The sequence below is a fragment of the Poecilia reticulata genome, chromosome 4 (assembly GCF_904066995.2).
Source record: "Poecilia reticulata chromosome 4, P_reticulata-male-v2, whole genome shotgun sequence".
Classification (NCBI taxonomy): Eukaryota; Metazoa; Chordata; class Actinopteri; order Cyprinodontiformes; family Poeciliidae; genus Poecilia; species Poecilia reticulata.
Window position 1 is genome coordinate 7,380,173 of NC_088833.1, and position 15,831 is coordinate 7,396,003.

At 37.8% G+C, this 15,831-nt stretch overlaps 1 protein-coding gene across 1 annotated transcript in view; it reads right to left on the reverse strand.

The window, feature by feature from the left end:
- Positions 1 to 2,078: 2,078 nt before the first annotated feature.
- Positions 2,079 to 15,831, reverse strand: part of myo1f (myosin IF) — a 30,882-nt gene continuing 17,129 nt past the window's right edge. Inside the window, exons 10-28 of the mRNA XM_008415146.3 lie at positions 15,537 to 15,733; positions 15,348 to 15,428; positions 15,148 to 15,234; positions 14,962 to 15,048; positions 13,886 to 14,053; positions 13,682 to 13,767; positions 13,527 to 13,608; positions 13,346 to 13,452; positions 13,167 to 13,265; positions 12,941 to 13,085; positions 11,747 to 11,861; positions 11,481 to 11,650; positions 11,229 to 11,374; positions 8,721 to 8,867; positions 8,496 to 8,644; positions 8,341 to 8,403; positions 6,791 to 6,998; positions 4,853 to 5,013; positions 2,079 to 3,225 (exon numbers count right to left, since the gene is read on the reverse strand). Of these exons, the coding sequence (XP_008413368.2) occupies positions 3,149 to 3,225; positions 4,853 to 5,013; positions 6,791 to 6,998; positions 8,341 to 8,403; positions 8,496 to 8,644; positions 8,721 to 8,867; positions 11,229 to 11,374; positions 11,481 to 11,650; positions 11,747 to 11,861; positions 12,941 to 13,085; positions 13,167 to 13,265; positions 13,346 to 13,452; positions 13,527 to 13,608; positions 13,682 to 13,767; positions 13,886 to 14,053; positions 14,962 to 15,048; positions 15,148 to 15,234; positions 15,348 to 15,428; positions 15,537 to 15,733 (2,375 nt within the window). The 3' untranslated portion in view covers positions 2,079 to 3,148. The remainder of the gene's footprint in view (positions 3,226 to 4,852; positions 5,014 to 6,790; positions 6,999 to 8,340; positions 8,404 to 8,495; positions 8,645 to 8,720; positions 8,868 to 11,228; positions 11,375 to 11,480; positions 11,651 to 11,746; positions 11,862 to 12,940; positions 13,086 to 13,166; positions 13,266 to 13,345; positions 13,453 to 13,526; positions 13,609 to 13,681; positions 13,768 to 13,885; positions 14,054 to 14,961; positions 15,049 to 15,147; positions 15,235 to 15,347; positions 15,429 to 15,536; positions 15,734 to 15,831) is intronic.

Consider the following 15,831-nt stretch of genomic DNA (forward strand, 5'->3'; position numbering starts at 1 on the left):
TGTGTTACATTTCAGAAAACTTTACACATTCATTTAATTATTGTGACTTGAGCTGGATGAGAGCAGTTAAAACCCACAGAGCAGCACTAACATCTTCATTCACTGACAAATTAAATGGAATACAATTAATACAAGGTTAAGTAGAGTTCTGACAAAGTGTGAATGTTGAACAGTATTAAGGCCCCAGTATACTCGGGCGTACTGTGCGCATTCCATGAACCGCGCGGACTCCGCGCATACTGTCCGCGGACGGTTGGGTCTTCATACTCCAGCGTACTGATTACCCTGAAATTCTCTCGTTACAAATTCCTTTATTTTACTCAATCTTAATGAGAACTAGCAAGTTTGATAAACTATTTGGGCGCCTAGCTCTGTTTCTTCTCCATCTGAGAAGCTTTAACTCACCTCTCAGTGCGGGACAGAGAAAGGAAGTGACATGTCGGTTCATCCGGCGAAGACAGTGAGGAGCAGCAGGAGGCTGCGCTGGCTTTAGCTGTAATCAGGGAACCTTTCAATAAGCTCTGTTTATTATGTTCCGAAAGCACAATTGTGATTGGTGTAATAATTTGTGCATCAATCGAAAATGAGCACATACCCGATCATTATTCCTTGCCGTTGCTGGGAGAAAAAAAAAAAGTCAGACTCAACTTATCGGACCACCTTTCTGCTCCGCTGCTGATAAAGAAGTTTGGGATGATGTCTTGTTTTTTGTTCTCATAATTCTGCATAATTCACCATGTCAATATTTGCGTGAATATATAAAGCCTGTTGCTGTTAAGTATTTTCGCTTACGTGTCTATCACGTTCCCGTGACAACTTTATGCTGACTTTTATCATGTTGATGTCAACTTTGAAACAATATGAACTCGTGTAACTTTGGGTTATATGAGTAAAGTTATAGTTATCAACCTTATCAGCCCGGTGTCACATGAAAACCAGTTCGATGTGAACAGTTTCCACCAGGCAAGTTTACTGTGCGACACCGAGTACGCGGTCATAAAAACATAGGCATAATATAAGTGCTCTTATATTATCTTATAAATGCTCTATTATGTCTATGCATAAAAATCTATCCCCGCGCGGACATGTCCGGCGGACGTCCGCTTCGAGTCCCCGCAGAATCCCGCGCGGACCTCCGCGGACTGAAGTACGCCCGACTACATTGGGGCCTTTTGCTCTAACTTGTGCTAACTACCTGAGAAAAAAGCTATCTCAATAAACAACCTGTTTTCTAGTGTGACTAATAATATACTGCTCAAAAAAATAAAGGGAACACTTCAGTGTTCACTTAAATGTTAAAGTGTTCCCTTTATTTTTTTGAGCAGTGTATAATGCAGTGTATATATATATATATATATATATATATATATATATATATATATATATATATATATATATATATATATATGTTTATATATATGTAGATATATTTTTTTCTCATGGTATAATTGAGAGCTAAATGGTAACATTTAAATCCCCCAAAATCTGCAGTTATGATTTGAACCCAGTTTCTTTTGTGTTGCGTGCTAGGCTAACTGTGTCGTGTTGCAGCCAACAAAAACCTTAAAAACTCTGAATCTGGTTGTCAAGCAAGTGAAATGTGATCAAATTCTTACTCAAGATGTAAAACTGTTTAAAATATTGCCTGGTTATATCTAGAATTTACAAAAAAAATTGCAGTTAGCTTTAGCAGTAGTTTATGCTAACTGCTTAGCAGGTTAAAAGTTAACGTTAGCTTAAGTGAACAAACAAAACTCTCCAGCACTAACATTGTAGCTATAGGCTACATTCTTGGAGGAATTTCAGTGAAGTGTGAAAAAGTGTTGCATTGTTTGATATTATACTCTGTAAAAAAGGATTAGCAAAGAAAATCTTCCTTGGAAATACAACTGAAAACAAGAAAAACACCAAACGTTGAAATAAAAGTGTTCTGCTTCCAAATATGTGATCGATGATAATGTGAGATTAACTGTCACAGTTGCTCAGTTAAACATATTTTTAACTATTTGTAGTCTTTTATTTGATTTCACTATACAGCCATATTTGTCACTTCTAAATAAAGGAATCAAACAACAAGATACTTTAAAAATACTTGACTTTAATATTTAAAAAATAATCAAACATAAAACAAAGAAATGTGTTATTGTACAAATACCGTAATTTCTGGACTATAAGCTGCTACATTTTTTCACACATGTAAAACACTGCGATGAGGTTAATATAAATGCTTTTCACCATAGAAATGCTGGACTGCTGTGTGATGAAGAGAAGAAAACAAATTTTTCCCAAGACTAAAGTGATAACGGAAAAGAGATTGAGGAAGTGTGTGTGAGGCTATTCAATACCGGCTCTGAAGAAGACGTTAGTGGTTTTAATGCACTGAAGGAAGATGAAGACAGTGATAAATTACTTTTCCTTCCTTTTTTAAGCAGCGGTGTTACAGGCACTGTTGGAAAAACCATTTACGGTTGCAATAGTCCGGAAATTACGGTATATCCGTAAATGAATTTTCTTCTGATTTGTTGCTGCAAAATCTCTTATAACTTACTGTCAATGCAATATATACCCATGGAAATAGTTTGCTTTAAGACGTTTGAAAATATATTCCTTGATGACAAAATACCAATAATTCTGACTCAAAAAACCCCAATAAAAACTAAAATTTTCCTCTAAAACGATTTGATTTGATCTGAAGCAGGTTCATTACTTGAGCGCCAAAGTATCAGTCAAGTTTATGTTTTTGTTGTAAAGCTCGTTTACTGCATGGAGGCAACAGCAGATTTCTTTTTGTTCAGTTCATTTTCAGCTGAAGCCCGGAGTTATTCTGGAAGATAAAGTCAAAGATCCAGTTGCCGGACCATTCAGAGCGGGATCGTTTGACTTAAAGGAGGTGAAACCGGACCAGCTCATTGTCGTCCTGTTTTAATAATCATGATGACGCCTCCTGTCTTGTCTTCATACCTTATGCTGCCACAGGTAATTAGCCAGGGCTCAAATGTCAGCAAAATGTCACCCTTACACTAGATCCTCCATGCAACTTTGAATAACTCTCAGGCTGGTTTTTTTTTGTAAGCAAACAAGGTCTGCTGCCAGGGACAAAACACGCCTTGTTCTTGTTAAACACAAGAATGTCCATGAAAAGTCCTTATCAAATCTTCTCCACATAATTACCGGGGAAGAGACCTTCCCTTCCTCGAATCCTGCCGGTCCACCAGCCTGATGGATCTGCAGAGAAAAAACAAAAAACGGCGTCAATGTTCAAGCATTTAAGCTACCTGAGTGAAGTTGGCCCTCCATTTTTCTTCAAATTAAACTAAATTGGTGTCAAAGGTTGTGCTATCTTTGTGCTGCAACAATATCGTTATGCCGCTGAGGTCATCAAGGGTCAACCAGCCAGGCTACATTTACACAATCAAGCAAATTTGGTGTCAATCAGCTGTGCTATGTTTGTGCTGCAAAATATCTTTGTTTGTGCTGCTATTATTTGAAATATATTAATAAGTGCTTCCAGGGGTCATCAAAGGTCAACCAGCCAGTAGACATTTACAAAATCAAGCAAATTTGTTGTCTGTCAACTATGCTACAAATATTTTAGCAGCACAAACGTAGCATAATTAATGTCTATCAATTTTGTTGGACTTTGTTAGGGTGGGAGGGGAAGAACAGGTTAACCTCTGGAAACTTTAAAAAAAATAAATCTTAAAATTATAACCGCAGCACAAACCATTTTTTTGCTGCGGCACCACATTTTGTTTAATTTTGTAAATGTGGGCTGGCCTTGTTGACCATTGATGACATCTGGAAACATTTATTAATATTTTTAAAATGATAGCCTCTAGAGGTGTGCCGATCGATCGGCCACCGATCATAATCGGCTGATTTCCGTGAAAAAGTGCATGATCGGTGATCGCCAATCACGGTCTCTTGTTGCCGATACCGATCACCTGCATCTCATTTCGCAGCCTGCCTGTGCAGCTGGTCTCCTCTTTCCTTCACTCTGCGCAAACGCGCAGCAACAAATCCTAAGCGATGTGGAACTATAACGCACTGAGTGAATGGGGACGTTTGCGTGTTGCAGCGGAAAATTGAAGCACGTCAAAATGCATCAACACAACGAAGCTAAGACGACATAAAAACAATGCCATACTTGATGGAGTTTGGCTACATCGAGGCTCACAGCAGTAAAAAAGACATATGGAGGATCAGATAGCAGGTAAAGCAGCGCACAGCTATTTGACAGACGGAGCGCCACTACTGCTCCACCTGGTAGTGACTCTCACACCGAACCTCTGCTTAAAGCTGTAGCATCTAACCTAAAAAAATACATTTTACATACGTATTAAAACTTTTGTTGTCCTAACATGAGACAGATAATCTCTAAAAAATAATCAATCTCCTCCCTGCTCTGCATAATTACTCCGCTCAGTCAGTCAGAAACAGCCAATCAGAACTAGCAGTAATCAGCTAGCCGTCATGCTGTCAGGAAGTTTTCATTCAGTAACTCAGGATTGTTTATTGTAATGGATCCTGTATTTGCCTATGAATGTTAAGTTTTATACTTGAATTTTTTTGGCAATGTTGAGAGATTTTATTTTGGCTCTTTGCCATTATTTAACCCTTTTTCCACAAAATGTAACCGGTAATGTTTATGATAAAAAAATAATAATAATAATTACGTGATCGGTATCGGTGATCGGTATCGGCAGGAAAACACCTGATCAGCACATCTCTAATAGCAGCAGAAAACAAACACTGGTGCTGCGCAAACATAGCACAAATGTTTTGTTTAATTTGAAGAAAGTATAAGGGGAGTCTTCACTCAGGAATTACTTTAATCTGATTGGCCACATACCTTCTTTGACGAGGTCGAACACTTCGTTAGCCTCGAAGCTGATCTCGTCCGTGTCCTGTCCGATGTACTGATACAAGGCCCGGCAGCGCGGACCCTGAGGTCGCGGCTGAGGCTTCGGGGCAGGAGGCGGTCGATGGCTGATGCTCCTTTTCCTCTGCTTCCTATCATAAAACAAGAACAAACCAGTAAAGGGATGTAAATAATGCACACAAAGAAAAACAATGGCTAATAAACAAAAGATGTAATGAGCTAAATAAAGCTAGGCATAGAAAAAGTACAAAATTGTGTATTTATGATGTTGGTTGGAATTAAAAAAAAAACAAAAACCTTATTGATCCCAAAGGGAAATTAAACATCAAATTCTACAGAGTTATTGTAGATGGTGAAAAGGACTTTATAGAAAGTAAAAAGTATTTCTGGCCACAAGTGGGTAGTAACTAATTAGATTTGTTAGAGTAAGTTTAAAAAAAAGTACTTCTAGCTGCAGTTTTACTACATCATACTTTTCACCTGAATTTTAGTAGTATTCTGAAGTAGCAGAACGTTTTGCTTCTCTGCCCATCTCTGCTGTTTATGCAATATGGAGCCAATGATGACATAGAAAGTAAAGATATGTACTGCTGCTGGAACTTGGGTTGCTAGGCGACGAGTGGGTTGCTAGGTGATGGGTTCCATTAATCTCCTTGTTTTTATTATGTGTACCATTCTAGTTTTCTGTCCCATAGAAAGTATTCCTGGTCTAATGCTTCCTTGTTGAGTCTTCTTATAGGTTGTAGCATTTAATGGAGCTAAATGTGTTTATTATTTTTGTTTACTCCCGATTATGTTTTTTGTAGCTTCCTCTTTTTTCTTTCTCAAAGTAAGTACTTCCTTGTTTAGACAGGGAACTTTTTACCACAAGCTATTTATAATTAATTTGGATATTACACCAACTTTAACACGTCACTCTTAAAACAAATTTGATTCTGATTGAATTCTACAGATTCATATCACTGGACTGTAATACTAAATATATGGAACTGAATTTAATTAAAAGTAAGTAACCAACATATAAACCTAATAAACTGGTGGTGTCCCTTCAAAGGGGCTAAAACATTTTGTCACCAGTTTGTTCTAGATTGGTATGATGGATTATTAAGGCCAGACTAAGAGATTTATTTTTTCAAATTACGACAATATTATCATAATATTACCAGAATAAAGTCATAATACTAGCAGAATAAAGATGGAATGTTAACAGAAGAAAGTCGTAAAATTAAGAGAGAAAAGTTTCGGTGTGGAGATGTGACACGACCAGCTCGTCAAGTCCGTGTGCTTCTTTAACGCAACTGTTGGCACAATATTTTAAAATCCCTGTTACTGATTATAATTTGTTGATCATGTGTTAAAAGATTAAGCATTTCCTTCTTTTTAAAACCGATACAAAAGTATAAGTTCATAAGATGCTCAAGATTTTTCATTTTATTTTTAATTTATGTTTTTGTGGAGGAATTTTCATAAAATTCCCACTTCATTCTTCTGATATTCTACCTTATTCTGGTTATATTATAACTTTAATCTTGTGACATAAAAACTTTATCCTTATTATTTTGACTTTGTTGTCATGTTATTATCATGTTTATTCTCATATTATTATGATTTTTATCTTATATGACTTTATTCCCGTAATAATATGACTTTATTCTTGGTGCCCGTCAGTCATTTTTAGAAATATGTATATATACATATTTGTACTGTCGATACTTCATCTGCGAAGGACAGATAGCTTTATAAACTGCCACTTTTTGTTGTGTTACACCTCATGGCGGCAAACAGGCCTCACCTTAACAAGTCCTAACAACCCGTTGCAACGTGTTAGCACTGATTTTACTCAGAGCTGCACCCATCCTCCCAAAGCACCTTTTGTTCTTCTGCGTCTCACTAGCTGGCCTCTCTTACCCTGACATGCCTTGGTCAGGCACGTTGAGGAAGTCCAGGTTTCCCTGGTTGTGCTGGTTCGGGGCCGGGGCCCGGCGGCTCCGTTGGGAGTCCAGTTTGGGAAGCGGCGCGTTGGGAGGCCGGGGTTGTTTGTGTGGGGAGGAATATGTGATATCTGCTTGGTGGTTGGGGTGGGCTCTAGAAAACTTGGCTCCGCCATTGGCATGTGCTAGAAAAAATAAAGGTAAGAAGACATGTTTTCCTCTTAAAGGTTAGAGAACTAAACTTACAGAAGTCCTGAAGCTTTAAACATAAAGTTTAATACTCCAGACTTTTTTTGTTGCAGCTTAGAGCTTAGTCACAACTGACAACAATAACAAATATTCAAGGCAATTGTTTACGATATTTGTTGTGATTTATAATGCACTGAATTGAATTTAATTGGTTCTACAAATTCAGCTCATCTTGTGTAAGCCCCATTCCTGCCTGGATTACCACATAAGACAAAAATTAAAAAAATAAAAATTTTAAGACCCAAAAGCTGTCCTACTGAAAGGAATCTCCATTTGTGGGGCTCATTCTGCATGAATCCTCCTGATGATACTCCAATCCAAAACAGTGATACCACGGTCACTGCAGCACACACTGGTGGAACCAGTTCATTTTTATCACTTTACTTTTAATAACGACCATTTTCTAGATCCTATATGCTTTTAAATGGAAACTTTGGTCATTTGGTTGCTTTGAGAGGAGCAACCATAACCAGAACGTTTGTTATGTTTTATTAGAGTTTGCATACTCTAATAAAACATATTAGAGTTTTATTAGAGTATGCAAAATATTTCAAGGTAATATTTTATTACCTGGTAATAAAATATTATTTTATTACATTTCAAAGGTCGATTTTATTACATCATTACATATTGCAGTGTTATAGGGTGGCTTACATGTGGAGTTCTAATGATTGTCTCCCCAAGGCCAGAACAAAACTTTTTTTTATCTTTGTTTTTTTTCATGTTTTTAAAGTTACATTTTTGAGTTTTCATTAGTTGTGAGATACATTCACCAAAAATAAAAACATGAAATGTATCAATCAGTGAACAAATTTCACTTTTTAAATTAACTCATTAAAAAAAATGCCAATTTTTTGTTTGTATATTTTTTTATATTTCACAGAAAAAAAAGATGGAGCTCCAATTTAAAAATATTATGTTAACTGAGTGAAGTTTGTTAGACCTAATTTATTTACATTTGTTTAACCTGACAACTTAATAAACTTAATAAATTTGGATAGACTTAATATCATCACTTGTGACCTATTAATGCAATATATTTAAGTAGGATTACTTTTTGTTTCTTTTCAGTGCAACTTTAAGAGCCATTTCAAATTGAGCTCTAACTTTTATGAATTTGAAATGCAATCTGAAGAACTCGTGCTGCTTAAAACTGTTAGAAAAATAAACGATAGTTCAGCTATTGTGCCAGGTATTAGTAAATTAAGTCAAAATGCAAAAACATAAGTCAAAGTAAATGCAAATGAGAACATAAATTCAGGTTAAGGAGAGTCACACCTCTGTTGGATATGTGGTTTCTCCCTCCTCCTCGAACATCTATACCAGACTTCCTGGTTGGCTCTAAAGACAGAATTACATATTAAAACATCTGAACATAGAATGATATGATTAAGTTTTCTGCAAAGATACTTTAATTATTTGTTTTGACTCACTGGAGGACTTGGGCAGACCATCTCCGACAGAAATGGTGAGAGTCTTCCCTCCCGGTTTGAGCTGAGCCAAATCTCCTTGACCTCTTTGAAAAACTACCACCCTGGAGGTTCCTCCGCCCCAGCCCTCCTTCTTCACTTTGAACTCCAGTCTGAAACACAGAAAATCTGCATCAGATCCTTTTATTTCTGCCTTATCAGGCCTCTGAACCCTTTCTGTTGTTCTACCTGTCAGAAAAGGAGATGGTCATCTTTCTCTGGGTCACTTCCTCATAGCGTTTAGAGAGCAAACTGAGAAACTCCGTCTTAAAGTTGGACTCCAGCAGACTGTCATACTGGGCCTCGTGCAGAATGAAGAAATCATCTTGTCTGGAACTGAAAAGAGGAAAAGTGAGCTTTGAAACTTCTGCCCTAAGATTAAGAAAAGAAAAAGGAAGCAGTACTTCTTAGAAACAGAAATAAGATCAAATTAGAAATCAATGTATCATCATATGAAATTATTCTGTATTCATAGAACCATAGAAACTTCCAGTCGGTTCCTTAACTTTTTTTCTTATTACTAAAACATAATAAATAAAAAAATGAAGCTTTATTCCAGCACTGATGGCAGGTGTTATGCAGCATATGCTCATCAGTTTAATTTATTGCTGTTTTTATGGTATATTGTAAAATAACGACTGTTTAGCTGCTTCCTTCTGATGAGATTTAGCCTCAGTTTAAATGTGGAAACAGATGTCAAGGGGGAGTTTCTGCATTTAAGTCTGACTATCAATTTGTTCTGTACAATATATAAAGTAACATGCTGTACCCAATAAACCACTGCATATCTGCATGAGAGCCTACACAACATTGTAAAAAAAACTGAGCCAGCATTTGATGCCGTGGGATAGTGCAGTTAAAAATGATGCAAGATGAGCAGGACAAATTATATACCAAACAATATTTACCAGGAGTTAAGTCCCAAATCTTCCTATTTTACTAACATGTCATTTTTTTCTGCAATATTAATGTCTTGGAGCGGCCAAGGACTTGAAGCTGAGAGAATCTGTGAGCTAAAAGATTAGAGTGATAGTAAGTAGGCCTTCTGACCTCAAAGACTAGAGCACAGAACCAAAAATAAGTCCTAAAAACACCAGCGGAAACGAGCAAAAATACTGCTCAGCAATTCTGAGAAGAGTTTGATTACTGTAACACCTAGTACTGGGTTGCTACCTAAAAGGTTAGTGGCACTGATATTAAAGAACTAATCATAAACAATAAATCTGCTAACAATAAAGCACCGACATTGGAGCTAATGCTAAAGTGCTAACTTCAATTTGAATTGCCCTTGAAAGACTGCAAACCTCAAGCACGAAATAAATTTTGACATTATAATATACATTTTGTAGCACTCTTAGATACTGTATTTATGTTCATATCTTGCCCTCTACTGTCCGTGTTTTAATTTCCATGTTTTGTGTTTAATAAGTAAAGTTATTGGGGTGAAATAAGAGAGAAAAAAAATACAAGAGGAAAAGGAAGTGCTGCGTAATTTTAACTCACTTCAAAATAAGAGCATGAATAGAAAGGTTAAAGAATTCTTAACGGTCGTAACCGAAACTTCGACAGATGTAGAACTTCAATCAACTAAAAGTTTACTAAACAGACAGGCAAATTATCAGTTTAGAAATTATCTGGAAAGAAAATATTGAATGTGCTAAACTTACAAGGCTTGAGAAATTGTGCAAAATCCAGTAGTTTACCCTTCTGTTGGCCCAGTTAGAGAAAACAGATGAGTCGCAATTGATGAGGTGGGCTGCTTCAGCTACCATTGCTAACAACAGTGACTTAGGGATGCAACATTACTCAGCTAACATTATTTTGGTTTGAGTTGCAGAAACTCAGTTTAAGTGTGCAAAAACAAAACTGCACCCTAATATAAATAAACTGTACAAAATGGGGAACACAATAAAAGCACTGCAGAGACTTTTTGCATGTGACTGGACTTAATGATTCATTTTCTCATGACACGTTTGGTCATGTAAAAACAAATGTTAAGCAACAAACAAACCAATGAGGCAAGGTAAGAAGCAGCGTGGCATCTGCTCAATATGCAAAGTATTAAGATGTTTAACATTTTACAGACCAAAAAAACGTTTTATTAATAATATAGAGTTTTTAACTAAGGAGAGGTAATCTAACTACTGGTATAAATCAAAATACATTGATGCAAAGCAGTTCTTTTGCTCAATTTGTGTTGCTTTTTCACATCTATTTCTGCAAAATTACATTTTGTATTGATTAGGAATGTGCAATTCACTGTCCATTATCAAAATGGCTAATAAAATATAGGCTTAAAAAGTGTGATAATGTATAAAATTATTCAGCAGTATTAAAGCTGAGCACCTTAAAGATATTCTAAAAAATATGCTATCTGTAACCTGCACGTTTCAGATAAATATATTTAATTTAAATCTTATCCTATTCTTTTGTCTCAGTATTATTTTTATTGTTTTATGATCTCAACAGTGTTGCTAATGTTTGTTGCTTACTGTAAAAGTGTGGTGTTTAATCTCCCCACCAGGTCGGTATTATTAATAAGAATTTCTTCTCAATAACTCCTGGTTAAATAAAAAATTAACAGAAGAATTTGCTGGTAAATGCAACATTAGCATGAACATTGTTTCAAAGACAGCCATCTTTGAACTCTGGTGCAGAAACATCTGCATTTATTCATCATAAAAGTGTGAAGCCTACCTGAGGGAGACACCGGTGATGTTTGCAAACTCCATTTTACGTTTCAACACCTCCTTAATCTGCCCTTTTTCAGGCCCTTTCTTCACCTTCTCTAGACCAATCAGATAGATCCCCTTAGGGGTCAAGATCAAGTCTCTCTTGATGGACTGTGCGAGATAAAAAAGAAGAACTGACAACCGTGTATTGCAAGAAAGGGGAAGGATAAGAGTGAACACAAGCTTTTGTGTTTTGATCCCCATTTGTAACACGCACCTTGAACCTGCGGTCGAACTTTGTGACCGAATCAGCAAAGTCGACGCGCTCCCTCTTCGCCAGGAACTGCCGAAGCTCAGGTCTTTGCTCCAGGCCGAGGTAGTCGCCAACAAAGTTCCTGTTGATGCTGTTTTTCCTTCGCTCCTTCGAGTTGTACAGGATGTCTGAGGCTGCGTGTCAAGAAGAAGTGAGGACACGTTTAAAAAACAGAAGTCAGGCTGTGTGAAAAGCAGTATGGAGAAACTCATGCTGTCGGCGCTGCTCACCCTCCTCCCTCATCTGTTCGTACTTCTTCCTGGCGTTGTACCGTCTCCAGGCTTTCTGAATGGTTCTGGCAAAGGTGTCGAACTTCCTTTCTCTCATCTCCTCAAGAAGAAACAGCTGAAGAAGAAAAGGAATGTGATAATGTTAAATATAAAGCAATTTTATTTATTTAGTATCACTTAGCATCATCTGTGGGGAAAACTTATTGACTAATCTAGACAAAGGAGGAACCTAAAGTAGTAGAAAATGTACACCCCATAAAAACAGCAACATTTGCCCAGTTATTGGACTAGTGGGAGCAAGACGAGGTCGACTCCTCGGATCGAGGTTCAGCCCAATCCCGCAGTGGGAAATGCAGGTCAGAAAGACGTTTCTCACTGGTTCTGACTCTCTCATGTGTCATTCAGTGGTTACTTTCACACTGCAGGCAGATGTGACCCAAATGTGCTTTTTTCCCCCCAAATGCAACCCATATTTGACCTTAAATGACCAATTAAAATCTTTTCCCCCAAAATAATGCCATCTGAGCCACTTCCATATGCATATGGAATCAATCAATCTGATTGATTGATTCCATATGATGCACTAAATCTGAAACGGATCCAATAGTTTTCAAAGCTTCTACAGTCTGAACGGTCATGTTATATTTTGTCCGTGCGTCATAATTTTGCACCAGTTGTGAATCTGGATGTAAATAATGGCTAAAAATTATTGTAAACTTTTGAAAGAAGTCTGTCATTAAATGCTTACATCACAATCACACCACTCTTGACTTTGACCAGGAGAAAAGGCATTTGCTACTAGGTGTGTTTTCTTTTTATTAGCTTCCTTTATGTCTTTATGATATTGTGTCATGTTGGCTCTCATTTATGAAAGACTTTAAAACCAATCCATAAATGCCTCCATCCATTATTACTTCTGTAAGCAATGCACTGCTTGTGTGACGTCGATGTTCTTCTGCACATGCGGGCCGCTTTGGGGACATAAATTGATCACACTGAAGTCTGACTGAGGTCTGGTTTAGTTAGGAGCATGAACAAAAACAAAAAAAACAAAAAAATCTGCAAAAAATTGGAATTGAGCATCAAGACCTGTCATGTGAACATAATCTAAGAATCTAAGTTGGCTCTTTTTGTTCATACATTAAGCCAAATAACATACGACAAATCACCAACTGCACACAAAAATCTCAGTACCGATTCTGGGTTCTTGACAAAGACTTTTGTGCGTCCCATCTGATACTGGTCTGTGTCCATGTTGACAGACCGGAGGAGGTGGAGGACCCCCTGCTGCTCTGGTCCCCTCCAACTCGGCCATGTTTCAGCCGTAAGGATGGCATACCTGGAGCCAAAACGCACCCAAAACCATCTCAGTTTTCTTTCAGAACAAACGCATTTAAACACGAATCATCATAAAACTCACCTGTGCAGAAATTTAGTGAAGAGTCGGCGGTAAGCAAATCCAGCTCTTCTCACACGAATGTTTTCCCTCAGACCGAGGTATTCCACTTGATGCTTAACCCTGAAAACAGTCAGGAAATCCCTGTTAACGAGGAATAATCTCCTGCTGGATGTTTGCTTCGCCACAGTGTGCATGCAGACCTGCTCTCCTCCCAGTCTTTCGGCCTTTTCGTCTCATTTGGTTTAATACAGCGGATATAGTGTGGTGTGCATTTCATCAGAGTGCTCACGAGCTCATTCGCTTGTCTCTGTTGGAAGCATCAACAGGTTTTTAATACGTTAAACATGGAAAATGTATTTACTTATTTATATATTGACTTACTTTGATCTTTGAGCTGGCTGTGGTCGGCCGTCCTTTCTTTTCCGTGTTGAGGTTTTCAGGGAACAAGCTGCAGATGAAGTTACTAAAGCAAGAAATTAGATTTTTATTAATTTTAACAAGAAGAATTGATCTTTGTTATTGCTCAAAATGCTTACAATTCACTGCTTTGCATGAGCTCTATGAGGTCAGGGAAGAGGACATCTCGATTTCTCTCACAGAATCCGTTGATATCATACGACACCTGAGGAGAAATTAAACTTCACCTGTGATTCCCACATTATTGTTCCTGCTGGTGTGATTAACATCTTAAACATCAACTTAAAAACTGGAATTTCTGCACCAGATGAGTTGAGTCTGACCTTCCCAGCATAATGATGGATAACAAATCCAGAGTTCCAGCTGTTGAAATGTTCGTGGTTTCCCACAGCGGCCTGCAGCTTCTGCAGCAGCGTGCCGTCTGCGCCCTCGCCCTTGGCGTGCATCGTGGCGCAGACGTCGTCCAGGACGCTCATGATGCCAGGAGGGCTCTGCAGGCAAGACGCACAACTTTACCAGTTTAAAGGTTTCCATAAAACAGCTTAAAAAAACATGATTTTACTCTATGGGAAACTGATGTTTAAACAAAAAAAAAAAAAAAGAACAGTTTTAATGCAGGTTTTATTCCACGCAGCAACAACAAAAGAACCCTTACTCATCTTATTTTAAGCTTAATTCGGTTCTGAACCTTCATTGTTTGTTTCAGTTTCAATTATTTTAAACTTAATTATTGTTTTGTCTGAATTAAACATATTGAATTGTATGCTCTTTTGTCTTTCCCATTTTGAATAATGACTAACTAAAATGGGCCTCGCTGTAATGCAAAGCTATGAATTATCTGAGCAACATCCATTCATCCATTTTCTTTACACCCTTGTCCCTTGGTGGGGTCTGGAGGGGTGCTGGTGCCCATCTCCAGCTAACGTTCTGGGCGAGAGGTGGGGTTCACCCTGGACAGGTCGCCAGTCTGTCGCAGGGCAACACAGAGACACACAACCATGCACACCTAGGGGCAATTTGGAGAGGCCAATTAACCTGACAGTCATATTTTTGAACTGTGGGAGGAAACCGGAGAACCCGGAGAAAACCCACACATACACAGGGAGAACATGCAAGAAAGACCGGGACTGGGAATCGAACCCAGAACCTTCTTGCTGCAAGGCAACAGCTCTACCAACTGCGCCACTGTGCAGCCCTATGTGAACAACATAAATACATAAAACATTTTACAAAAGTGCTTTAGTTACACTGATTTTAGAGGAAATCTACAAATAAAGGTTGGATGTTTCAAATTCCTTATGTGTGAGATTGTGCACAAATAAAACACATTTTTAGGGCTTTTATACATCTTTACCAAGGGTGTCAATATTTTTTCATTTATGTAAAATATTTGTCTTACCAGTTTATTTTCAATGAGGTCGCACACAATCTTGTTGTTAAAATACTCGATGGGGGTCCATTTAATGCCTTCCTGAACATATTCTTCCTGAAGAAATAAATCAAAAGAAAGCATTTTTAATAAAACAGGAGATTTGGGACAACTGAGGTTAGTGAAAAAAACATTAAAAAAACATTTTGCGTTTACCTGCTCAGCCTTTAAAGTGAGTTCAATAAAGATCTGCTGCAGCTTCTCATTGACAAAGTTTATACAAAACTGCTCAAACCCATTTTTCTGCAGAGGAAAACACATCACAATCCATTTTAAATCACTAAATGAAGCCACCACTTTATGTTTTATTGCCTGTCTATAAATGTTATGCATCTGTAAGCAGTGAAAACACTAACCTGAAATATCTCAAAGCCATAAATGTCGAGCACACCGATGCTGAACTCTTCATAAGGTTTCTGGATGGCTTTATTTATGGCCTAAAGTACACAGAGCGCAGTCAGAGGGACATAAAACTACTCTCTGCTGTCCAAAATGTGTTTAATTTAGCCTGTTGTAGCTATAAATGGACGGCATGACATGCTAACCTCTACAAGGTAGTCAAAGAGACGTGCGTAAAGGGCTTTGGCTAAGGCGTCACGCGTGTAGGTTGCTTGCTCCTGGTTGAGTGTTACGTTGATGGACTCGGACTTCCCGCCCCACTTGGAGTCCATCTTTCGACTGGTCAACTTGTCCTGCAGCCTGGTGGGGTCAATTCCCAGCAGGTAGGCAGGAAAAGCAAGCACTGACGCAAACAAAAACAACCACAAAACACATCAGTTATAAAAAATAAAAAAAAATCTTCAAAGATAAGGCAAAGGCACGAACATATATAATTATTAT